General features: G+C 41.4%; 1 protein-coding gene across 2 annotated transcripts in view; it reads left to right on the top strand.

Annotated features, from left to right (window-relative positions):
* The window catches only part of LOC100028230 (cytochrome P450 2W1), a 44,947-nt gene extending 18,998 nt beyond the window's left edge, over positions 1 to 25,949 (top strand). Inside the window, exons 5-9 of one of the 2 annotated variants that reach the window (XM_056804316.1) lie at positions 3,732 to 3,905; positions 9,761 to 9,899; positions 15,444 to 15,628; positions 22,058 to 22,204; positions 24,855 to 25,949. In XM_056804316.1, the coding sequence (XP_056660294.1) occupies positions 3,732 to 3,905; positions 9,761 to 9,899; positions 15,444 to 15,628; positions 22,058 to 22,204; positions 24,855 to 25,037 (828 nt within the window). In that variant the 3' untranslated portion in view covers positions 25,038 to 25,949. Of the gene's footprint in view, positions 1 to 3,731; positions 3,906 to 9,760; positions 9,900 to 15,443; positions 15,629 to 22,057; positions 24,141 to 24,854 lie in introns of those variants that run through there. The other variant, XM_056804314.1, reaches the window with a different exon arrangement.
* The last annotated feature ends 853 nt before the right edge of the window (positions 25,950 to 26,802 follow it).

Raw genomic sequence — 26,802 nt, 5'->3', positions numbered from 1 at the left:
TGGTGTCCTGAGATATCATCATAGGACAGGAGCAGAAGAAGTAACCTGGACTGCTGCTTTCATAGAGAGTGGGCCAGAGGATCAAACCCTGAAAAGATGAGCCATCCACCTCCCTCCCTCCCACTGTATTGGTAGAGGATAGGTCAACAGCAGTGAGAGTATCATTAGAACTGCTCTTTGAATTTTCTACCCTATGTCAAAGCCTTAGTCACCCACCTTGCTTAAAACTCTAATTTTATTTGGTTAGTCATCAGGCACATAGTGTTGTCCAAGTCAACCAGCTTTTCAATTAATTCTCAAGGATAGAACCAAATCTAATTGAGAAGTCACCAGAGATGTTCTTCAGTGTCCCTCCTCCCTCAGAATACTTGCCTGCTTCCCTGCCCCCTGCTAATCTCACCTTCCTTCTCTTCTCCCCTTTCTATCTATCTTCAGTACCCTTCTGTAGTCTTCTCTTCCCTTTTGAAAAAGTTAAATTTAGAAATAGATTGGATAGGAACAACTAAGTGGCTCAGTGGATAGAGCCAGGCCTGGTGTGGGCTCTGGATTAAAATCTGGCATGACACTTAACCCCATTCCTAGTCCTTGCCATTCTTCTGCCTTAGAACCAATACTTTGTTAAAGTCTAAGACAGAAGCTAAGGTTGTTGTTGTTGTTTTTTTAATGGATTTGATATCCTATGAGCATTGATTTAGAACCAACAGGGTTCTTGGAATCAGAACCAGAGTGGGAAGGGATCTGATAGGACATCTAGTCCAATCCACATCTGAGCAATAATGTCCTCTGCAACATCTCTGGGGAGTGAGTACTCCACCTTTGCTTAAGGACCTCAAGTGAGGAGGAGCCTACTATTTCCTGAGGTGGAGCAAGTCCCTTCCCTTTGAGATAGCTCTAATTGTTAAGAAATTTTTCCTCAGATCAAATCTAAATATGCTTCATTGCCACTTCCACCTATGGCTCCTGGTCCTGAAATTTGAAGCTAAAGATGAACAAATCTAATTCCTTTTCCATGTGACAGTCATTGAATGCTTCAACCAATAAACTGATAAGCATTTATTAGGCACCTGCTGTATGCAAGGCAGAATGATAGGTGTTTGGGAATATGATGTCAAAAATCAAGTGATCCTTGCCTACAAGGAACTTGCTCTATATCCCAAATATTTAGCACTGTTTTTTTCCTTCCCCAAATGGTTAAATAACCAAAATGACAAAAATTAGGGAGGGGAAAGCATTTATTGTACACTCTCCCTATTTAGGGGCATTGGTTCTAGGAGAATCCCCCAAATAAACAAATCTGTCATTGTTTAATCATGCCTATTATTTTGTGAGGGCTCCAACTGTGCTCACTTCATTCCAAGCTCAACTCATTCCCTGGATTACTCTATCTCCTCACCCAGAACCCTGGAACCTTCTCTCTTGATCAATGTGTCCCTAGCCAGAATCTCCATTTCAAGAGGGGTCCCAGACATATTCCCTTCACTCCTAGATCACTTAATTTTCTGGACTTACCTGAGGGTTTGTTCAGTGCTGAAATAGGGCCTCAAAGACACAGAGTTCTGTGAACTGGACACACATTTGTCTGAAGACACCTATTGATCTTGACCAGTAACCTTGCCTACATGGGTAACCTTCCCAGAATCCAATTTCCTGCACTCTTTTATGATTTGTTTTGCCTCATTAGAATGTAAAATCCTTGAGAGTAAGGACCAGATTATTTTATTGTATTTATATATTCAGTGCTTAACCTAGAGCCTGGCACATAGTAAAGTCTTAATAAATGTACTCTCTCTCTCTCTCTCTCTCTCTCTCTCTCTCTCTCTTCATCTATCTATTTATCTATCCATCCATCCAACCATTCAATCCATCATCTATCAATATATTAAATATATAGATAATAAAATAGTTTCACCAATAGATAGTTGACCTCGGGTTTGGGAAAACCTGGATTTGAATACTGCCTTAAATATCTACTGGCTCTGTGCCCCTGGGTAAGTCACTTAAACTCTTGGTATTCCAAGTGACATTCTAAGACTACAAATTGCATTTGATGAAAGCATAGATCCAAGTTTGGGGGATAAGAACTCACTATTTGGTAAAAATTGCTGAGATAATTGGAAAATAGTTCAGTAGAAACTAGGTACAGACCAATATCTTACACCCTTCACTAAGATAAGAACAAAATGGATACATAATCCAGACATAAAGGAAAATATCATAAGCAAATTGGAAAAACAGGGAACATACTACCTATCATATTTATGGATAGCAATTTATGAGTAAACAAAAGATAGAGAACATTGTAAGATGTAAAATGGATATATATCATATATTATATCATATTGGTTTTATTCAAATAAAACTATTATCCCCAAGATTAGAAGGAAAGCTGAAAATTGGGAGGAGGGAGATTTTATAGACAGTTTCTCAGATAGAGGATTCATAAGTGAAATATACAGAGAACTTTGTCAATTTTATAAGAATAAGAGTCAATCCTCAATTGATGTGGTCAAAAGATGGTTTTGGATGAAGAAATAAAAACTATATGTAGGTATATGAAAAATGCTTTAAATCACTATTGATAAGAAAAATGCAAGACAAAACAATTCTGAGATATTTCACGCCTATAAGAATGACTAAAACGATGAAAGGGCAAAGTGACAAATGTTGGAAGGGATGTGGGAAAATAGGCACGCTAATACACTGTTGGTGGAACTGCAAACTGATCCAACCATTTTGGAGAGCAATTTAGAATTATGCCCAGAGAGTTATAAAACTGTGTCTACTGTTTCCCAAGGAGATAAGGTGAAAAGAAAAAGAATCTATATGTTCTAAAATAGTTAAAGCAGCTCTCTTTGTGGTGGCAAAGAACTGGAAATCAAGAGGATGTCCATCAATTGAGGAATGGCTACATTATGGTATGTCATTGAGATGGAACACTACTGTACCATAAGAAATTATGATCAGGTTAATTTTTAAAAACTTGGGAAGATCTACATGAGAAAATGAAAAGTGAAATGAATAGAACCAAGAGAACATTATATACAGCTACAGAATTAATATTTGAAGAATGACTTGTGAATGTCCACCTCCAGAGAAAGAACTGATAAATAGAAACTTGAAAGACATAATATATATATATATGTGTGTATATATATATATTTATTTATATATGTATTTTTTTGAAGTGATGCCTTCTGTGGTGCTGGGAGAGGAAGGAGAAGTTGAGATATCTGAGGATAAATTCTATTTTTTTAAAGGCTATAAATTGCAGAGAAAATGATATTTGCTTTGATGGATGAAGTTCTTCACCTGCTGTTGCCTACTCCTATGAAATCACAAGTCTAGTCCCTTCAAACCCACTGCCCTGCTTCCTCATTAGCTACTTTCTCTTCAAGCTTCACATTTTTTATTGTCCTTTCATTTCTTCTATTTACACCAGAGTAGATATTAATTAGGCACAAATGATCTTTGGCCATTATTAGTTCAGGCCCCTCCCTAGACAATCTAATTTGTCAAAACCACCCAGAGACTTGGGATAAAGAGGAAAGGGGAGAGATTAGAGCAGCACCAGGGAAAATGAGGCAGCTACTATTCCAGCCCATAAGTTCCAGCATAAAGAAAATTTCCAATATATCTGTTAGCAGCTTTATGGTTTAGCATCCTGGGCTCCATGTATTGGTTCTTCTTTATGGATTTATGAGTGTTTTTTCCTTCTTTTTTTTTTTAAATAGCTATTTAATTTCTATCCCTTCCTTGGATGGTTCCTCAAACCCCACAAAACAGTCTTGGTCAAAATAGAAGAGGTGAGAGTCATCCTAAGAAAGTACATGGTGGCCAGTAGACAGAACATCTCCAGAGGATATGTGACGAGTTACATTGATGCCCTGATTCAGAAGCAGAGTGAGGTATTCAGAAATTGTCTTCTACCCTTCATAAATGCTGACAAGGACCTTTGAGATCATCTAGTCCAATCTTTATTTTTTCAGGCTAGTAGACCAAAGACCCATTAGGTGAAATGACTTGCTCAGGGCCACACAGTGGCAGGGACAGGATTTCCCCAGCCTTCCATTATACTCTGACTGGCTTCTCTAATAATTCACGCTTTTTAAAAGGGGTCTGATATACTTAACTAATAGCTTCCCCCCAGGATGAGCTCAGTTATATGAAGTGATATATCCAGGTATATGAAATAGCTGGGAAGGCCACAAGTGTATTTTTATGACGTTTACATATAGTTTGGTTTTGTTTATATAGATTGTGCAAACTATATTCACACAAAATGGCTCAGGGAAAGCACTAACACTGTAGTCAAAGGACCTTGGTTCAAATCCTACTTCTGATGGTTACTATTTTTGTAAATATATGCAGGTCACAACCTCCTTGGGCCTCAATTTCTTGATTAATGATAATAATAATAATTTAAACATTTATAGTATACAAGAACTGCTGACATTTAGAGTATATAATAACCAGCCTTTTAGTATATAAAAATAACTACCAGCATTAAAATATATAATAACTAGCCATTATAGTATATAATAATTACTAGCATTTTATTATATAATAACTAGCCATTATTATATATAATAATAACCACTAACATTTATAGTACATAATAACTAGCTTTTATGGTATATAATAGTAACCACTAGCATTTGTAGTAGATAATAACTAGCCATTATGGTATATAATAATAACCACTAGCATTTATAATACTTTAAAATTGGCAAAGCATTTTATATGTATCTCATTTTATCCTCATGACAATAGGGGGTAGATACTATTTTTTTAAACCCTTATCTTCTGTAGTATCAGTTTTAAAACAGAAGGGCAACAAGTGTTGGGAATCAGTTACATTACTTACCCAGGGTCACATAACTACTAAGTATCTGAAGCTAGATTTGAAAATATTATTATTATTTGACGGATGAGGAAACAGGCTCAACAAATTAAGTGACTTGCCCACTTAGTCTCTAAAGCAGGATTTGAAACCAATTCTCAGTGTTCTATGCACTGTGACATTTAGCTGCCTGTAAAATGGGAGCAATTGGACCAGGTAAAGTTCCCTTCCAAACTCTATTACAGTTCAATTCATGCTCCTATTCTGAAGTTTTGAGGTATTCTCCTTCCTTGAGGTTTCTTACCCTTCTGGTACAGATCCATTTTGAAAAGGGTTAATTCTTATTGGGTCTCCTCCAAAGAACTGATTGATGACAACTGACTCCATTCCAAGGGAACCAACTTTATTATGAGAGAAGATAGTATCAGAGTAGCTAATTTAGTAATTAATTAATCAGTTAAGGTAAGAAAAGGAGGTAAGGTGGCATGATCAATCTAAGTAGTTACAGAGAAAAGAGTGTGTGAGGAAAGAGGGTGGAAGGTAAGAGTGTGTGTAGGGGTTTTCAGGAATGCTTTTCATCTTGCTTAGTTATTAGGGAAGGGGGGCATTTGTTTGGGCAGTCCCTGTGCCTCCAGAGACCTGATGTCATCTTTTCCTGATTCTGTACAGACTCTAAGGAAGCAGTGAGTATGTAAATTTTAATTTGCATGCCCAATTCGTTGACCTCTGCCCTCCCTAATTTGTTAATATATGAACTCAAGAATATACCCCCCCCCAGCACTGCTTTGGCTGCATCCCATAGATTTTGAAAGGATGTCTCATTATTGTCATTTTCTTCAAGGAAATTATTAATGTTCTTTAACCGATTTTGGAGAATCGTATTGTTTAATTTCTAATTAATTTTTGATTTGCTTCTCCATGTATCCTTACTAATTATTATTTTCATTGCATTGTAGTCTGAGAAGGTTACATTTATTTTTTCTGCTCTTTTGTACTTGTTTGCAATGTTTTTATGCCCTAGTTGAGTATGGAAAATAAGCACTGTTTGAACCTAGTCCTGGGTGACTGGGTAACTGAACCATCAGTACTTGCTGTCCAGAGACCCCACAAGGACCTAGCTTATGTCTAAAGATTGATGTGAGGCGTTTTCTTGTCATTGTGAATTTAAGCAACTCCTCTGTCTTATATGAAAGGTAGCCCAATTCTAATCAACTAGTTATTGTTTATACATTCTTTTGAATGATAGAAAAGTTTGTGGGACATTTCAGCCCACATCTTTCCCCACTCCAAATAATACAGTGACCAGAACTGGAATAGGGATGAAGGTCAATCTTCTGAAACTACTTCCTGCTGGATAGGGGTGCAGGATCAGGGATGAGCACAGGGTCCTGTATTATTTGGTGAGGCAGGGATGATCGCAAGGATTCTGGGAATGGAAGGCAATAGCAACAGCATCCAGTGGTTGGAGGTGTACTTGTTGCTCAGTAACCACCATCTGGAACTGGAACTGGGAAATCCAAAAGGCCACAAATTTAACAAAGCAATTAAACAGGCAATGGCCAAATAGCAAAAGAATAAATAGTGAAAAGCAAAGGGGATGTGGAGGAATACCACCAAGTGCCTAAGGAGAGGAAAGGCAAAGGAATACTGGGGTCCCCATCATTGGTAAGGTTCTTTCCCTGGGGCACAGTCCTAGAGAGCTAGAAAATAGAATTTTGGGTCCATTGTGTCCAACAGGCTGTATGAATGCAAATAAGAGAAGAGGGAGACAAGGAAAGAAAGCAGTTAATTTTATAGTAGGTAAATGTGTAGCACACTTTCAAGGTCTGTCGCTGGTCAGCCACCTGTGGTCTTTTGTTTCAAGGACACTCTGTGTCCTTGGAATTTGCAGCCCAAAAGTCAGTTTAGCAACTTCCTCCACCATCATGGCACAGTAGCTGCAACTGCTCTCAAATAAGTAGGCTATCCCTGAGCTACTGTGACTCAATGCTTAGAAAAATGGGCTACAGGGCAGTGGTCATGTCCCAATGTCTGAGGAAGGACCCTCAAAGCATGTCTCCTTCTCTCATCAACAATTAGAGAAGAAGGTTATAAAGGTTGAGTAAAGCTAATGCTGGGGTAAGTGTGAGTTTAGCCTTTTAAGGTACTGAAGACAGTCTCTGATGAGGTCTCCAGTGTAGACAATGAGAATTAAAGCTTGAAGTTGTTTTATACGGTGGTTTGGCAATTATGCCCTAGTTAGGGATCCAGATCCTGCAGAAGCCTGCCATGCCTATGAAGATCCTAAGTTGTCTCTTGGTTAATAGGGTCAGGATGGAAAGAATAGCCTTCTTCTTTTCAGAGGCTAGAGATCTAGAGGTGGGGATGAGTTCCTGGCCTTGAAGGTCATTGGACCTTCTGTTGAAAAATCTGGACCTTTTCTACTGAGATTTTGTATCTCCTTTCTCCTAGAAAGTTTAGGGTCCTGCGAGTGTCTCTCTGTGAGATCTCAAAGTCAGGGCTGTAGATAAGGATGTTATCTACATATTGGATGGCCAAACTTTTGCTGAAGTGTAAATCCCTTAGATGCTTGCTGAGAGCATTGTCAGATACATAGGGGTTGTCCCTAAATCTCTGGGGCAAAATTATCCATGTGCATATTGTGGAAGGGAGTCAACTGATGATGCCCATTCATAAGCAAAAATGAACTGAGAGACCTTATGTTAGGGAACACACACACAAAAAAAAATCTTTGAGATCTAAGGTTGAAAACCAAGCTACATCCCCAGGGATCTGGGTTAGTATCATAGGGGCAATAGGGTGGCTAGAGAATACAACCTCAACAGCCCTTAAATGCTGCACCATCCAATATTCCCCACTTGGTTTTTACGGGGAGGATGGGCATGTTACAGAGAGAGAGAGGATGAATACCATGCTGAATAAACTTGTCTATCAAAGGTTGTAGTCCTGCTCCGGCCTCTGGGCTGATATGGTATTGCTTCTTATAGGGGAACTTGCTAGGATCATTGAGGTCTATAGGGATTGCTCTTACAGGGACCCCCATGTCCCAGACTTAGAGACTGGCCTTCTTCCATACAGAGGAAAGGTGTGGGGGTATGCGTAAAGGCTCATTTAAGAGTATGAAGGTGTCCATGCAGGAGGAACCTCCAACAGAACTGAAATGTATCCCTATTTTTTAGCATAATGTCTTTTCCTAGTAGAAGGACTGATCAAGAGGGGATTGCCAAAAAGCTGTGATGGAACAGGAGATTATTAAATTGGCAGGGGAGTTCAGGGCAGGGGTTCTAAATACTTCTTCTAGCTCCCTTTGATTTTTATTATGTGATGCCTGAAGGGTCTAATGGAACCTGAGAACTGATGTAGGACAGAGTAAATGGCTGCCATATCTATAAGAAAGATTATATACTTGCTTGCTACAGCTATCACAACCCTGAGTTTGACCATGGTGATGGAGAGGGAAGAACCAAACTGAACCCTGGGCTGCTCCATCATTCTGAGACCTGATGAGGCTGGAGGGCAGGGGGTTGGCTCGTGACTGGATCTCCAGGGAAGAGATTTTTTTGTGACATTTTGTGACAAGGAAATCACTTTAAAAGGCTGATATATATTAATTTAAGGTCGCCAAGGAATTCAGCTATGTAATTCCTAAAATGAAAACTCAAGTCAGCCATCAACCCTTTATAGAGTTTAATTACAAACAGGAGGAAGAAAGGAATTAGAGAGAGAGAGAGAGAGAGAGAGAGAGAGAGAGAGAGAGAGAGAGAGAGAGAAAGGGGAGAGAAGGGAATAGGGCTTAAATACCCCTTCTGTTTAGGCTGGGCCAAAAGGCCCAAGCCCTTAGATAGCTGGGGCAAAGAAAGGAGATCAGTCCCTTTTACTCACGTGACCAAAATAGAGAAACAGTCTCAAGGGCCTCCACCTCCAGCTTCCTTCAGAGCAAGCTTCTCAGAGCACCTCTCCAACCACTCAGAGCCAAAACTCTCCAACCAACCCCTCAGTCCTCAGACCCCTCTATCTTTAAGGAAACCATCCAAGTTCCCTCCCCTCAGTTCTCACATCTACCAATCACTGTCCATCATTTTCCCTGTGCCAATGGTGGCTCTAGCTTAACCCAGGACCGCCCAGAGGTCTATGGCTTTGCACATGTCTGTTGAAGGTCATATTCTCAAATAATTAAATCTTGATCTTTTGCTACAGCCCTTCCTAAATCCTGTTACCCTGAGTAGGGTAGAGATTGGAATAATTAAATTTTGATCTATGCTGCAGCCCTTCCTAAATCCTGTTAGGACTGAGTAGGGTGGAGATTGATTCCAAGTATCTCCATTGTATCAATTCTAAAATCAAACATGACTCAAAGAAATTCCTGTTCTATGCTTAAGCATAGGTCAAAGCCCTTTCCATTGTTCAGCAAAAGGTTCCTGTCCTAAAGTAATCTTAAGAAGGGAGGAGGAGGAACCTCCCATGCCAATGGGGTTCACATTCCAATAGAGTTCCCACTCTCAATAGGAAATTTTTCAAGTATGAAATTTCACAATGGTGAAATTTCCAACATTTATAAGTCTAAGAAATTTTAAGGTTTACAATTTCCAGTGGCCATCCTGTCCATAACTGGGACAGGACCCTAGGTAGATTCTACTTCAATGAACAGTTTCTGGACCAATGGACATTCTCACCACACTTGAAGCATAAGCCAGCCTCCCTAGGGTTCCCTTTTTGGTTGGTACAGATAGTAGCTATAATCATCTGAGTCTGTTCCTTGTTATAGGCTCAAGCATGATGGTCCTCCCTGGCCTCTGCCAGATCCCTGTTGTCACAAACTTTAAAGACCTCATCAAACAGTTGAGATAGTGGGGTGGCACCCCAGGGCAATGCCCCAGAGAAATAGCTTGGGATGCTAATTGAGGTTACTTGTTTTTGAAGGAACCAAAGGAAGATACTTATTTCTCAGATGAAAACATTGTTGCCTCCATCCTTGACCTGGTGATGGCAGGCACTGAGACAACAGCTACTTCCTTGCAGTGGGCCATACTGCTCATGGCCAAATACCCAGAGGTCCAGGGTGAGTTTCTGTTTCAACCTAGCTCTGACCTTCTAACTCAGTGGGCTGGAGGGGAAACTTTGCTTTTGTTGGATGATCTCAGGTTACTACAAAGCTGCTCAGTAGCCCAAAGCTCAAGAGAACTAATTTGTAAGCTAATTTGTGCTACTAGCTGGTTTTTCCTAGATGCTCCTCCTGGTGTTCTTCTAAAACCTAGTAGTAAACCAAATGGCATTGTTTACTGAGGGTAGTATCACTGTCGGCAAGAGCCCTGAGAACCAGGGACCTAACTCCCTAGGGGGAGCATGTCACACACACACTAACAAAGAAAAAGAAAACCACCTCAAGCAGGACTTGTATCAAACAGGAATAAAATAAAACACATTCTCAGTGCCAAGCACAGGTGCTAGAGAAACAAAACCAAAAATGAACACAATCCTTGCCCTTGAGGAATTTATATTCTACTAGAGGGAAATAATATGTTTGGAAATAAGAGACAGCATAGTGCACTGGATGATGAGCCTACCTCTAACCCATTGAAGGCAGATTCAAGACCTATTATTATGTATTTCCATATACGTCTGACACATACACATTGGATGCTTCTGGGCAAGTCATTTAATTTCTTTCTTCCCTCTCTCTCTTCCTCCCTTCCTTCTCTCTCTTTCCCTCCCTTCCTTCCTCTCTTTCTTCCTCTTTCCCTATCTTCCCATCCTTCTCTCTCTCCCTTCTTTCCTCCCCTTTCTTCCTCTTCCCTTGTCTTTTTCCTTTCCTCTTTCTCTCTCCTTCCCTTCCTTCCTCTCTTTCTTCCTCTTTCCCTATCTTCCCATCCTCCTTCTCTCTCTCCCTCCTTTCTTCTCCCTTTCTTCCTCTTCCTTTGTCTTAATCCTTTCCTCTTTCTCTCCCTTCCTTATTTTTCCTTCTTTCCTTCTTTCTTTCCTTCCCACCTTCCTTCTTTCCTTCCTTCCTTCCTTCCTCTTTTTCTCCCTCCTTTCCTCCCCATTTCTTCCACTTCCCTTGTCTTCTTTCTTTCCTCTTTCTCTCTCCTTCCCTTCCTTCCTCTCTTTCTTCCTCTTTCCCTGTCTTCCCTTCCTCCTTGTCTCTTTCCCTCCTTTCCTCCCCTTCCTTCCTCTTCCTTTCTCTTATTCCTTTTCACTTTCTCTCCCTTCCTTCTTCCTTCTTCCTCTCTCTCCCTTCCTTTCTTCCTCCATCTCTTCCTCCCTCCCTCTCTCTCTTTCTCCTTTCTTCTCTCTCTTTTTCCTTCCTCCCTTTTCTCCCACCTTCCCTCACTCCCTTCTTCTTTCATTGCAAATGCAAATACTTGAATTTATAACTTTGATCCTCCTCAGAGTTTCTCATAGATGATTATAGATGAGATGACTCACTCACTAGGAGGAAGCTCTTATTTTCCCTGAATTAGCTTGCCTCACTGTCCTGACTATTATTTGGGAAGGGCTCCATGAAGGATCCCGTGAAGAGTCCTTTTTCCTCTAAGTCAGAGGAAGCATATTGACATGAACCCCAGTGATAGAGGTTGAGTTTGCATTTTAGTAGATAAAGATCATGTTGGCTGCCCTGGAACTTCCTCCCTGCCTGCTAACCTTATTCCTTCTAAGTCAGTGGGATGGCTGCTTGCCACACACCCTTCCTCTCAAAAGCTTCTTCAAGAGGCAGCATGATAAAAATAAATAAATAAAAATTTAAAAAAGCCACCTATGAGCTTCCAGATTTGAACTGCACATCTGCTATTTAACCACACTTTAGGACCTTGAGCAAGTCATTTCACTTTTCTGGACCTCAGTTTCCTTATCTTTGAAATGAGAGGTTTATACTACATTGACTCTAAGGTCTCTTCTGGCTTGAAATCTATGATCCTATGTCAGTTTTCAGAACCTTCAGGTAACATTTAATGTCAACTAATCAATGAAGCCATCAATAAACATTTATGTAGCATCTATTAGGTGCCAGACACTGTACTATCAGGTCTGCAGATACAAAAAGAAGCAAAAGATAGTCCCTGCCCTCAAGTAGCTTATAATCTAACTAGCTTACTTCCAATGTAACACAGGGATTTTTGCACATTGCCTCTACCTAAGCTGCCATACATCAAATACTAGAGCTGAAAAAGCCCCTGGGAAGTCAACCTAATTTGCTCTCCTGCCTCCAGGCAGCATCTCATCTAAGCCATTCTAAACCACCAAATTCCTTATATTATTTTTTCCATTAAAAATGTTTTTTTCATGGGGCAGCTGTATAGTTCAATGGATTGAGAGCCAGGCCTAGAGATGGGAGGTCCTAGTTTCAAATCTGGCCTCAGACTTCTGAGCTGTGTGACCCTGGGCAAGTCACTTAACCCCCATTGTTGAGTCCTTACTGCTCTTCTGCCTTGGAACCAAAGCATAGTATTGATTTTAAGACAAAAGGTACAGGTTTAAGAAGAAAAACAACACCTTTTGACATTTTAGAATTCAAATGTTCTCCCTCCCTCCCTTCCCAACCCCGCCCCAGGCAGTGAGGAATCTGATATAGTTTATACCTGTACTTTCATGTAATACACATTTCCATATTGTGCATGTCATAATAGATGGCATATAACTCACATATGATAGAAATCTCATGAAGGAAATATAGTGGAAGATGGTAGGCTTTGGTCTGCTCTCAGGCCCCAGCATGTCCTTCTTGGGCTGTGAAGAGCATTTTGATCATGAAGCCCTTGTGGTTATCTTGGAGACTTGCTTTGCTGCTAATGATTCTTCAAGTGATTTTTAAAACTCTACTGATAGTGACTGGAAAACATTCTTTAGGGCTATTTTCCCCACAGTATGAGTCCGTCAACATGTACTTTCTGAATTACTTCCTATGGATTGGTCCCTGTGTAAGCACGGGGGGGCTAAAAAGAAAGAAAAATGTGCTTTCTGTCCTCAAGGAGCTCACAATCTAATGGTGGACACAATGTGCAAACAACTTTAAACATGCAAAATCAATACAGTTAAGTGGGAGGTAATCTCAGAGGGAAGGCACTAGAGGAGAGCAAGAGAAAGACAGACAGAGGGAGAGAAAGAGAAAGGGAGGAAAGCAGGGAGGAAGGGAGGAAAAGAGGGAGAAGGAAGACAGAGACAAAGAGATAGAGAAGTGGAGGGAAAGAGGAAGAAGAAGGAGGAGGAGGAGGAGAAGGATGAAGAGGAGGATGAGAAGAAGAAGAAAGAAGAGAGGGAGGGAGGGAGGAAGGAAGGAAGGAAGGAAGGAAGGAAGGAAGGAAGGAAGGAAGGAAGGAAGGAAGGAAGGAAGGAAGGAAGGAAGGAAGGAAGGAAGGAAGGAAGGAAGGAAGGAAAGAAGGAAGGAAGGAAGGAAGGAAGGGAGGGAGGGAGGGAGGGAGGAAGGAAAGAAGGAAAGAAGGAAGGAAAGAAGGAAAGAAGGAGGAAGGAAAAACCACTTGAAGATGGTAAGATTTGAGCTTAGTCTTGAAGGAAGCCAGAAAGGAGAGATGAGGAAGGGAGATTTCCAGGCTGGGGGCGGGGGGTGGGGGGGGCGGGGCGGGACAGTGAAGGAGTGTCCTGTTCAAGGAACAGTATGAAGGCCAATGTAACTGGACTGTACATTGTGTGTAGGAGAGTCAGATATAAGAAGGTTGGAAAGTAGGAAGGGGCAGGTTATGAAGAACCTTAAAAGCCAAACTGCTTTATACGTTTGTTGCTAGAGGTAATTGGGGGTGTTAACTTGGAAATAACACAGAACTACCAAAGTAGTCAGAAAAACCACTCTTTCATCAGGAATAGGGATAAGTTCGAACTCCGGCCACCACTCAGAGTCCAGCGCCACATACTACACAGGGCCTGTACCCTGGGGACTCTGGGAACCATATCCCTGGGAGAAGGCACCACACTAAATGCCAACTCCAAAGCCTACCCTGCCCAGGGAGAAAACATCATGCTAACTGCCAACTCAGAAGAGAAACAGGACTTGGGGGGGGGGGGGCTCTCTTATACTCTCTGGAGAATTTGCTATGGCAAGCCTGCAGAGATAAACCTCTTTGCAGCCAGCCTCAGGGGTACCACCTAGGGGCCAGCCACAACACACCAAAGGCAAGGGTCAAACTCTGGAGCTGGGCTCCTGAGAGGAGACAACACAATAAGGGAAGCCTTCAAAACAAATAAAAGGCACTCAACATTAGCTGTGCCCACAAATCCTACCTACAAGGGTTCCCAAATAGCTCTAAAGTCCATAGTTCAACCCCAAACAGGGTGCTTGGCACTGAGGTTTCTCAAAGGCAGAGGTAAACTGAGGCATCCACATTTCTTGTTGACAGGAGTCACTGGAGTTTATTGCGAGAGTGACAAGTTAGGCTTATTATACTTTAGAAAGATCATGCTGAAAGCCGAGTGGAGAATGGATTGGAGCAAAAAGAGACAAATCAGGGAGGCCAATCAGAAAGCCAAAGCAATAGTTTGGGTGGGGGGAGGGGAAGAGTGCCTGTAACAGAGGTGTAGTGGTGTGAGAGAAGGAAAGGGACATAGAGAAGAGATGCTGGTAAGGTAGGAAGCAGGAGGCTTGGCAATGGGTTGGATATGTGAGGTGAGTGTGAAGAGTTGAAAAGGATGTTGAGACTGTGGGTCTGAATGACTGGGAGACAGAGGGTGCCCCCAACAGTACCAGGGACGTTGGGAAGGGATGGTTGGGGGGCAAAGATAATAAGTTCTGGGGCAGCTAGTTAACACAGTGGATAGAGAGTCAGGCTGGGCTTTGGAAAGACCATTCTAGCTGTGTGACCCTGGGCAATCAACATATACCAAGTGCTTACTATGTTCTAGGTACTGGGAGTACAAAAGGAGACAAAAGACAGTGTCTGCCCTTAAGGAATTTACAATTTAATGGGGGATACAGTGGGCAAACAAATATATATGAAGCAAGTTATAGTTGGGATAATAGGAAATAATGGGTAGCTGGATGGTGTAGTGGATAGAGAACTGGGTCTAAAGTCAAGAAGACGTGACCAAATTTGACCTCAGACACTTCCTAGCTGGGTGACCCTGAGAAAGTCACTTAATCCCCATCACCTAGTCCTTACTGCTTTTATGCCTTGGAACAATACATAGTACTGATTCCAAGATAGAAGATAAAGGGGGGGGATTAGGAGGGGGCTGGAAGATAATCACTATCATCTGGGGAACATTGGGAAAGACCTCGTGCAGAAGGTGAGATTTGAACTGAGTCTTGAAGGAGTCTAGGGAAATTGGGGCAGATGTGAAAAGGGATGGAACATTCCAAAAAAGGGGAACAACCAGTGTCAAGGCATGGAGTCATCAAATGCTAAGCAGAGCACTTTATATTTGATTCTAGAGGTAATAGGGAGCCAGGGGAGTTTATTGAGCAGGGAGGTGATATGATCACTTGTCTAAATCTCTGGCTATGCCAACTGATTTGGACTGCAGACCTGCTGCCCCATGGGGAATTCTCTGCCTCCATCTTCCATATCTTTCCATGGATGAAGACTGGAGCAGAGAAGCCATTCTGTAATGGAAGAGAATGGACCAGATCAGACTAAACCCTTTGTATCTTTCCTTTTAGCTAAAGTACAAGATGAGCTGGACCGAGTCTTAGAAAAAAGCAGGCTACCAGAGTATGAAGACCAAAAGGCGTTACCGTACACAAATGCAGTAGTTCATGAAATTCAGAGATTCATCGCCCTTCTTCCCCATGTCCCTCATTCCACATCGGTGGACACCCATTTCCGAGGATACTTTATCCCCAAGGTAAATTTTTCTGAAAACATGAGTTTAATTTATGTCTTGATCAAAGAATATACATCTTATGGTGCTGTCAGTAGAGGACTGGCCCTGGAGTCAAGAAGACCTGAGATCAAATCCAGCCTCAGCACTTACCAACTTGGGCAAGTCATTTAATTGTTGTCTGCCACAATTTCCTCATCTGTAACATGAAGAAGATAATAGCACCTACTTCTCAGGGATTTTGTGAAGATAAAGTGAAATATTTGTATTTTTTAAATTAAATTAAATTAATTTATTTTTAATTTGAAAATTTTTATTTAATGGATTAATTTAGAATATTTTCCCAAGGTTACATGATTTATGTTCTTTCCCTCCCCTCTTCTCAACCCCCTCCTGGAGCCAATGAGCAGTTCCATAAAGTGAAGTATTTATAAATATTATAAGCTTTAAAGGGATGTCTAAAGAAAAAGACCCAAAAAGTCTAAATAGTCCCTACCCCCAAAGAGTTCATATTTTAATGGGGGTTAAAGCATGTAAATAACCAAGGAAACACAAGGTACAGAAAGTAGCTGGAAGGTAATCTCAAAGGAGAAATTGCCATTAGCTGGGGAACACTAGGAAAGGACTCAGACAGAAAGTGGGATTGGAATTAAGTCTTGAAGAAATCTAGAGAAACTGAGGCAGAGGTTCTGAAGGAACAGAACATTCCAAACATGGGGGCCAACCAATATAAAGGCATGGAGTCAAAGGAGGAAGAGTGAAGACCACCATGTAAGCCAATCAATATACTTGGAACAGAATGGGGCATAAAATATAATAAGGCTGGCAAGATAGGAAGGAAGGGCCAGGTTAGGAAGAACTTTACTAGTTTATTTATTTTTCCAATGACATTTTCTTTTCCCTCCAATTATGTATAAAAGCAATTTTTAACATTTGTTTTTTCACATTTCAAGTTCCAGATTCTCTCTCCTTCCCCTTCCTCTTCCCTGAGATGGTAAGCAATGTGATATAGGTCATATATGTAATACATATTTCCATATTTGTCATGTCATGGAAGAAGACATCATTTTTTTAAGTCTCTTAAAGAAAATAAAGGGGAAAATGGTCCACTTCCATCTGCATTCAGATGCCATCAATTCTTTCTGTGGCAAAAACCATTTTTCACCATGAGTCCTTTGGAGTTGTCTAGAATAGCTAAATCATTCCCAGTTTTTCATAGTATAATATTGCTGTTACAATGTACACTGTTTTCCTGGTTCTGCTTACTTCACTTTGTATCAGTTTGTATGTCTTTCCAAGTTTTTCTGAAATCATCCTGTTCATAATTTCTTCTTTTATGGTTCCTTTTTTGGAGATATTTTATTTTCCCAATTACATGTAATAACAATTTTCCATATAAGTTTTCCGAAGTTATAAGATTCAAAGTGTCTGCCTCCTTCCCTTCCCTCCCCCCCTCTCCAAAATGATAAGCAATTTGATCTGGGTTACACATGTATTATTATACAAAACATATTTCCATATATCACTGTTGTAAGAGCACACTTATATAAAACCAAAACCCCAAAATAAAATTGTAAATAAACGAATGTGAAAAATAGTATGTTTTGACCTGCAACCAACTCCAACAGTTCTTTCTCTGGAAGTGGATAGCATTCTTTGTCATAGGACCTTCAGAATTGTCCCAGATCATTATATTGCTGAGAGTAACTAAATCTTTCACAGTTTATTATCATACACTATTGCAGTTACTGTGTACAATGTTCTCCTAGTTCTGCTTATTTCATATAGGTCTTTCCAGCTCTTTCTGCAATCAATCTGTTGATCATTTCTTGTATCACAATGATATTCCATTACAATCATATACCATGACTTGTTCAGCCATTCCCCAAATGATGGATATCCCCTCAATTTCCAATTCTTTGTCATATGAAGAACTTTAAATAATGAAAAGGATTTTATATTTGATCCTGAAAGTAATAAGGCACATTGGAGTTTATTGATGAGGGAGAAAGAAGGTGGCATGATCAGACCAACCTCTCCTTTAGGAAAAAAAATCACTATGGCATATCAAGTGGAGATTACATTGGGGAGAGGCTTGAGGCAGAGAGACCAATTAGAAAGCTATTGCTGCCCAATTGCTAAGTGGTGTGTCAACATGGAATCTAGGAATCCCAAACTTGTGGTCTAGTGGGATCTGATGAACCCCAAGTTTCAGGACTAGCTTATAGGTTGGAGACCCCAAAGTTTGTACTTGTTCCTTGTTCCCATGGGACTCTACCCTGAAGGGAATACCAGACTAGCAGTTTCAGGCTGAATAGGGGACCCTCAGGGGGGAAACAATCCACTTCAGGTGGGAGCTAAGCCCAAGCTGAAATTGAGTGACTCTTTGTCTCCAGAAGCCTTTTCCCATAAATGGAGTTGGGAAGACCAGAGTTCAAATCCAGAGCAGGTACTTAGCAACTATGTAACTCTGAGCAAGTTATGTACCTGTTTACTTCAGTTTCCTCATCTGAAAAATAATAGAGATAATAACAGCATCTACCTCCCAGGCATATTATGAGGATCATCGAATGAGATAATAACTGTAAAGCACTTAGCACAATGCCTAGCCTGTAGACATTAGCAACTATCCAGAGGTAATGAGGAGCTGACCTAGGAGGGTGGCTGTGTGTGAGTAGAGAGAAGAGAGAAATTATGGAGATAGAAATTACAAAATTTGGCAATGGATTGGATATGTGAGGAGAATGAGAGTGAATCAAGAATGAAAGCAGAATTGGCGAGCCTGCCCAATTTGGGGGATGCTTGTGTCCTCAATAGTAATAAGGAAGTTTGGAAGAGGACTTCCATGTTGGACAAGTTGGAGTTGAGATGTCCCAAAAGAAGCTGGTAATGTGGGACAGCAGCTCCGGAGTGAGAGCAGGGTTGGATATAGTTATGGGGATTAGGAACAAGGCAATGGTTGAGGGCAATGGTCTATTTTCTCAAGAAAGGATGAGGAGACATCCTTAGCAGAGAAGGAAAAGTCAAAGGATATGAGAAATCTGAAGGGAGAAGACTTTTGTGATAACAGCTCTGTCCTTTCAGGGTATCCATTAGGATCAGACAGTTTTCCCTCATCATCTTTATCAAGCTCATTCCAATCAATCTCCAGATATACAGGGCAGAGTCCAAATAGGAAAACCCCATGAGCTGGAATAAGTTTTTGTTGTTCCCTCATCTTAGTCATGTCCAACTTTTCATGACCCCATTTGGCATCTTCTTGGCAAAGATAGTGGAATGGTTCACCATTTCCTTCTCCAACTCATTTTCTAGATGAGGAAACTGAGGCCAACAGGATAAAATTACTTACTCAGGGTCACACAGCTAGGAAGTATCTGAGGCTGGATTTGAATTAAAAAAGATGAGTCTTCCTGACTCCAGGCCTGGCACCTTATCCACTGTGCCACCTACCTGGAACAAAAGCCCACACTTCAATTTTGTGTATGTGGTCCTAGATCGTGCTGGGAATTGGGCTGGGACTGAACCATATCTGTAGAGCTGAAAAGAACCTTAGAGACCATCCATCCCCCTTAAGTGTCTCATCTTGCAGATTGGGGACCCAGAGAAATTAAGTGAGTTGACCACTGACATAAGTTGTTGAGATAGGGCTTGAACTCACTTCATATAATCCCAGAGCCACTGAGGGCTCTTCCCTCTGTATCTATTGCCTCTTATGACTTGGGTTTTTGATAAAATCAGGGAAATCCTGAAAGAATTTCTGAAGTTCTTCAAATATGTGTAGATCACAGGTTTAGACAATTAGGTGATGAGTTTATCTGCCTTGTGATCCTGGTGATGAGTCTAGGGGACAGGAAGACCCTGACTCATCGTAAGTGCTTAAAAAAAAACACAGCCCTTACCTTCTGTCTTAGAATTGATACTAGGTACTGGTTCCAAGGCAGAAGAGTGAAAATGGCTAGGCAAAAGGAGTTAAGTGACTTGCCTAGGGTCACATAGCTAGGAAGTGTCTGAGGCCAGATTTGAGCCCAAGACCTCCCATCTCTGAGCCAGACTCTTAATCTACTGAGCCACTTGGCTGCCCCTATTATAAATGCTTAATAAATACTTGTTAACTAATTTACCTGACTGGTGGACATCAGGCTGCAGACTAGCTCTAGGTAGAAGAGCAGCTGAACATTTAACTACCAGAATTTCCTAGCAGATTTGAGGGATTCCTTTCTGCCCTTTTCTAAAGTTCCCAGCAGTTTGTGAGGGTTTAGAGAATGTGAATGAATTTTAATGTCAGCAAAATAATTTTGATGTTGGTCTGATCAGAATTTGGAAAGTCAATCAACTGGGGGGGAAAGCAAACAGCAGATGGTATATTATAAGAATTTAACAGAGTTGGGTTCACAAGGGCCCAAAAAACACTTGATTACTATGTTGATTCCAAAGTCTCCTAGAAATTAAATTTACATTTTTTCTGCACTTGATCTTTTTTTTAAAACCATTTCCTTTTATTTTATAACCAATTTTATAATTCTGTGTTGGTTCCAAAGCAGAGGAGTGGTAAGGGCTAGGCAACGGGAGTTAAGTGACTTGCCCAGGGTCACACAGCCAAGAAGTATCTGAGGGCACATTTGAACCTGGAACCTCCCATCTCTAGACCTGGCTATCTATCCACTGAGCAACCTAGTTGCCCTCTCCACTCAATCTTCATTAATGTGCATAAGTCAATAAGGAAGTGTTTATTAAACACTTGCCATGTGCTTGTGTCAGCTAGATGATGTAATAGTCAGAGTGCTGAACCTGAAATCAGGAAGATTCCTCTTCCTGAGTTCAAATCCATCCCTGGGTAAGCCAGGTAATCCTGCTTGCCTCAGTTTTCTCATCTCTAAAATGAGCTGGAGAGGGCAGCTAGGTGACTCAGTGGATGAAGAACCAGACCCAGAGACAGGAGGTCCTGGGACATTTCCTAGCTGTGTGACTTTGGATAAGTCACTTAACCCCCCTTACCTAACCTTTACCACTCTTCTACCTTGACACCAATACAGAGTATTTATTCTGAAATGGAGAGAAGGTTTAAAACAATAAAAGAAATTAAATAGGAATTTTTGGGCAGTTTTATGGAAGCTATAGATGACACAAAGGCCAAGAGACAAAACAAAAAAAAGTTTAGAAACTCAGAAATGCATAAAATATATGTACATAGTTTTGTTTAATATCAATGTATTTAATCTTTTAATACTATAAATATACACATTTTCTCTTACAGTAAATATCCCAAAAAAGAAAAAGAAAAAAATTCCAATTTCTAACACCATTGTTATGGCAGGGATGTGTGTACAGAATGTCATTGGTGATTGCATAGTCCCATTGATGGTATCGAGGCACTGGGTGGGCCGATCTCCCCTCCTCCCAAAGTTGGGCAGTGGAAAGGGCATAATCCCACCCCAAAGTTGGATGACAGAGGAAAAGGACCGAGGGCAGATTGGTCACCGGAGAGCCAAGGCAAGGTCATCTCTGCCACCAGGATGATCAGGATGTATATTCACGGCTGACGATTGGGTCGTGTGCTGGACAATGGTATGATTGGGGGGAAATGTGGGAGGCCGGAGATCTGGAGGTCTAGAGGTCCCTTCCCCATGCTGCCACTTCCTCATCAGGCCACCTGCCCCAGCATTCTCTAGCTAGAACGTTTGTAGTTAAGCAAATGCAAGAAATCATGGTGTTTAACATAACATCTGCTTATGGCCTGAAAGGTCTGATAAAAGAATCTGTTTAACTTCACTAACACTGTACGTACTAATCACACTAGATGGAATAATACTCACTGGAAATAGGGTAGGAGTCAAACTCATTTCCCACACTATCAAATTCTGAATTCACACATAAAAAAAGGATTTCCTCTCCCCCAGAGACTTCTTGTCTCTAATAGGTAGAAAACGATTCGTTGGGTTTTTTAAACCCTTACCTTGGGTTTTAGAAATGGTGCTAAATATTGGTTCTAATGTAGAAGAGTAGTAAAGGCTTGACAATGGGGGTTAAGGGACTTGCCCAGGGTCACACAGCTAGGAAGTGTCTGAGGTCAGAATTGAACTCAGGGCCTCCCATCTCAGGGCCTGTTTCTCAAACCACTGAGCCACCCAGCTGCTCCTTAATGATATAATTTTAGGCACAGTTGTTGTTCAGTCATTTAAGTTGTATTCAATTCCTTGTGACCCCATTTGGGTTTTTGTTTTTGTTTTGGGGTTTGTTTGTTTTTTGCAATGATACTGGAGTGGTTTTGTCATTTTCTTCTCCAGCTTATTTTACAGATGAGAAACTGAGGCAAACAGGATTAAGTGACTTGTCTGGAGTCAAATTGGAACTCAGGAAGGTGTCTTCCTGACTCCAGGCCATCACACATTAGACTGTAAAATTCAATGCATTTCATTCATTCAACTGTGTTCCCCATCCCTACCTCTCTTCTAGGGCACCCCTGTAATTCCTCTGCTTACGTCTGTGCTTCTTGATAAGACTCAGTGGGAGACCCCAAACAAGTTCAATCCCAGCCACTTCTTGGATGCAGATGGGAACTTTGTGAAGAAGGCAGCTTTCCTTCCCTTCTCCATCGGTAAGGATCCCAGTTTACATTTCTCCAGGCCACCTAGGCTTTTCCGCATGCTTCTGAATGCATTTAGAATGCAGGTTTTGGAATACAAGGACTTTGGCTTGGTTCTCAACCTGATGATTTGGGATTCTGTTCCATATTCTATAACTCTATGGATGAATGACTTTCTCCCTCTGGGTCTCAGTTTCCTCACTTATAAAACTAAGGGCTTGGACCAGATGAAATTGAAGAGACCTCTCCCTTTTTTTCACACTATCCTTGTGATATGAGGGCAAATGACATCATCCTCATTTTATGGTTGAAGAAACTGAGGCACAGAGAAATGATGGAAGTCTAAGTAAACACAGTGGAGTAAGAAGCAGAACCCAGGTCTTCAGACTTCCAGACCAATGTTTTTTTCCACTAAAATTAATGGCTTGTATTCAATAGATATTTATGAAGTGCCTACTATTTGCAAAACATGAGGCTAGAAGATGCCAGAGATTCAAGCAGTCTAAAGTCAACAGTATCTCAAGGAGTTGACATTCTGGGAGGCTGGAGTAAAATATGACACATAGAAGAATAAACATGGTACAGCACAAGAAAAAATGGGGAAATCAGGGGAGTATCCCTGGAAGAAATGCCACTAGAGCCAATCAGAATCTTAAATGAGTAGAAATGTCAAATAACAGGCTACGGTTATTTTGAGTTCTTTCCTCTTCCTCTCCTCTTTAGAAATTCCTCCCTATTTTGGGGACCCATCTACCCCATTCCTAGACTCCCATGCACGCCCATGCTTAGATCCTTAATTGGCACTATATTAAGTGACTAATTTACATGAATTCATTAATTTAGATTAAGCCACCTACTGTACCAGACACACCAGAATCTACCCATCATCTGCCAGCCAACTGACCTGGCCTTTGTCCATTCTCTTGTATTCTATTGAAGTGGCCAATATCTGATCAATCAATTTGTGCCAAGGTGCCAGCAGACAATCAATCACACTCACCCCAGTTTAGAGAAATCAAAGAGTTAGCATAAAGACCCTCTAGTCCAATCTCTTTATTTCACAGATTGGCAGAGGGGGAAAGGGAATGAACATTATCACCCCTGTCATGTGCCAGTCACCATGCTGAGGGCTTTTAATTTTAAAGATAACCTCCCTGGATCCAACAACCATTTGTTGAGGTAATTTTGTAATTTTTGTTGTTCAGTCATGACAATTGGGTCTGACTCCTCTTGACCCCATTAGGGGTTTTCTGGGCAAAGATTCTGAAGTATTTTTTTTATAGCTGAGGAAACTGAGGCAGAGGTGAAGTGACTTGCCTAGGGTCATATAGCTAGTAAGCATCCAAGGCAAAATTTGAACTCAAGTCTTCTTGACCCCAGACCTATCCACTGTACCACTTAGCCACCTCATGAGGAGACTAAGGTCCAAGAGGTGAAGTGACTTGTCCCTGTAGCATCCAGTTCTCCAGACTTCTAGTTAAGTGATCATTCCTCTTCATTCTACACCACCTCTCACTTTACCATTTATTTTGAAAAGCATCTTCATGGGACAGTGAATGGAACACCAGTCTTAGAGTTGAGAGAACCTGGGTTCAAATCTGACCTCAGAAACTTCCTAGCTGTGTGACCCTGGGCAAGTCACTTAATCCCCAATGGCTAGCCCCTAGTATTCTTCTGTTTTAGAATTGTTACTAAGCAATCTAATGTAATGGACTTCACTATTAGCAGCAATGCAGTGATCCAGAACAATTCGAAGGATTTATGAGAAAGAATGCTATCCATATCCAGAGGAAGAACTGTGGGAGTAGAAACACAGAAGAAAAACAACTGCTGGATCACATGGGTCAATGGGGATATCATTAGGGATATAGACTGTAAAGCATCACCCTAGTGCAAAAATCAATAATATGGAAATAGGTCTTGACACATGTTAAACCCAGTGGAACTGCACATTGGCTACGGGAGGGGGTTTGGGGGAGGGTAGGGAAAGAACACGATTCTTATAACCAAGGGAAAATATTCTAAATTGACTAATTAAAGAAAAATTTAAAAAATAAAATTAAAAATTAAAATTAGAATTGGCACTAAGGCAGAGATAAGGGAGGAGGGAGAGAAGCAGAGAAAAGGAGGGAGGGCATCTAGGTGGCTCAGTGGATTGAGAACCATGTCTAGAGATGGGAGGTCATGGGTTTAAATCTTGCTTCAGACACTTCCTAGCTGGGTGACCCTGGACAAGTCATTTAACTAACCCCATTGCCTAGCCCTTACTGGTCTTCTGCCTTGGAACTAATACACAGGTAAAGGTTTAAGAAAGAAAAGGAGGGAAGGTGGCTTCCAAAAGGATGTCATTGATGGGACTCTGGAGTAGTGTACTGACATTGATGAAAGGAGAAGAAGCTATCTCCTGGGCACCAGACTGGTGGTCTGGAGGAACTGTTTGATGCCCAGGGGCAAAGTCTCTGGGTCCCCCCCCAAAAAAATTAAAGCTCTGGTCTCAGGGCCAGGAGAAGGCTAGGAAGTAGAAAGAACAGGAAGGAGAGGAGGGAAGGAGCAAGGGAAACTTCCTACACCTATGAAGTGACCCCCCCATAGGTGGCTAGACTCTGCCCAAGCATAGGTGGGACCCCCAAGACTGAGGGGTTTGGGGTTTGTTTTTTGTAGGGTCACCGTGTTTGCATAGGGGAGAATCTAGCCAAGATGGAGATGTTTCTGTTCTTCGCCAGCCTCCTTCAGAGATTCACTTTCCACCCACCCCCAGGCATCCAAGAAGCTGACTTGGACATCACTCCCCAGTTGACCTTCACCATGAGGCCTCAGCCTCAGGCTGTGTGTGCAGTGTCAAGGTCCTAAGGAAAAGCAGCAAAGAGCAATTCTGGGCTATCCTGGGAATGGACACCACCATGCTATACGAGCCAACAGGATCCTGCCTTGGTGGCAGAAGCATGAGAAGGGCCAAACGTGCCTATGGCATCCTCCAGCCTCTCTGTTCTGGGGCATCTTCTCCCCTTGGAAGGACCATCTTTTCTCACCTTCTGGCCTACACCTAGCTACCTCAGTTCCTTGTGATTTATCCCTGTCAAAACCTCTTAAGGAAACAAATGTACATGAAGTTGAAAAGGTTCAAATGTCCCCTTACAAGGAGAATATGGAGAATATGGAGAATAAGGAGAATTTAAATCAAGATCTTCAACTGAACTAGTGAAGCCCCTCTGGTGCCATTGAAGCATTAGCCAGTTTTAGATGAGATGGGATAGGCTACATTATTGCTATTGCTAAGATTTCTATAGTTATTTGAACAATGGAGGTAAGATTGGATATCTAGATTGCATTTTGTAGATTGCATTTCTCCATTGTATAAGATATTATCCTGTGCTTTCAAAAATAGTCTTTATAGAAAGTTAAGGAAAGACTCTACTATTCCAATTTTTAAACCCAAACGAATGTTGCATTTTATGAGAAAAATCTGTATCTGAAATGATTATGAACTCTATTCTTCTTTTATTTATATTTATTATATAAAGTGACAGAAAGGAGAGGCATGTCTGAAGTCCTACTACAAAAAATGGCTGTCCTTTTCTGCCTCTGGAAAAGTGACCCTAGAAACCATTTGTGCTGACTTTAAAATTCTCAATTAAATTTTAAAACATCATTCAACTCCTGCTATGGACAGTATATCATTCTGGGCCCTGGGAATTAAAAGATGATGGATACACACACATATCCATGCGTAAATAAAAGGGAGATGATAAATTTGTGTGTGTGTGTATTTTTTAGATCAGTTATGGCAAATCTATGGCACGGGTGCCAAAGATGGCACACAGAGTGCTCTCTGTGGGCACATGGCCACCCGCCCCACTCCCCATCCCACAGTTTGTTACTAGAAAGGCAGAGGAACTTGGGTGGAGCTATTCCCTCCCCCTCTCCACCTCATTTGTGGACACATTTTCACATCCCCCACCCAGCAGCCAATGAGAGCACACAGGAGGTAAGGTGGGTGACTCACAGGCAGCAGAGCTGGAGGGGAGCAGAGCCACTCCCCTCCCCATCTCTATACTTGCTGGGGACATTCCTCACTTCATCCTCCCCTTCACCCAGCAGCCCAATGGGAGTGCTTTCTCCCTTCCCTGTGTGGTGTAAGGGGGGAGGTGTGTGCCCTGCACTTGTGTTGGGATGGGACAGAGCACACCATCTTTAAAAGATTCACCCTCACTAGTTTAGATGGTTAAATGGATGATAGAGCACTTATTATTAGCTCAAGTATAATGCTAAATCTGAGGATTAAAATACAAGTAAACAAGACATTTCCCTACCCTCAAATTTATATTCTAGTGGGTAAGGCAACATTTAAGAAGTGGGATGTGGAAATGGCTGGGAAGTGGGTGTGGAGGCCCAGTTTTGCACAAGATAAGGAGAGAACCCACCTCTTAGAGCCCATCATTCCAGGAGCTGAGTCCAAGTGTCCAGTGAGAGAGAGGTGAGGATGATGGGTTCAGGGAGCATGGAATAGAGATGGCCAAGAAGATGAAAGATGGCATTAGCTCTACTCTAAGGAAATTAATAACCTTAAAAAGCCAAGAAGATGAAAGATGGCATTAGCTCTACTCTAAGGAAATTA

The sequence above is a fragment of the Monodelphis domestica genome, chromosome 7, assembly GCF_027887165.1.
Source record: "Monodelphis domestica isolate mMonDom1 chromosome 7, mMonDom1.pri, whole genome shotgun sequence".
Taxonomy (NCBI): domain Eukaryota; kingdom Metazoa; phylum Chordata; class Mammalia; order Didelphimorphia; family Didelphidae; genus Monodelphis; species Monodelphis domestica.
The sequence above is the reverse complement of the archived record's forward strand: the minus strand, read 5'-3'. Positions and strand labels throughout refer to the sequence as shown.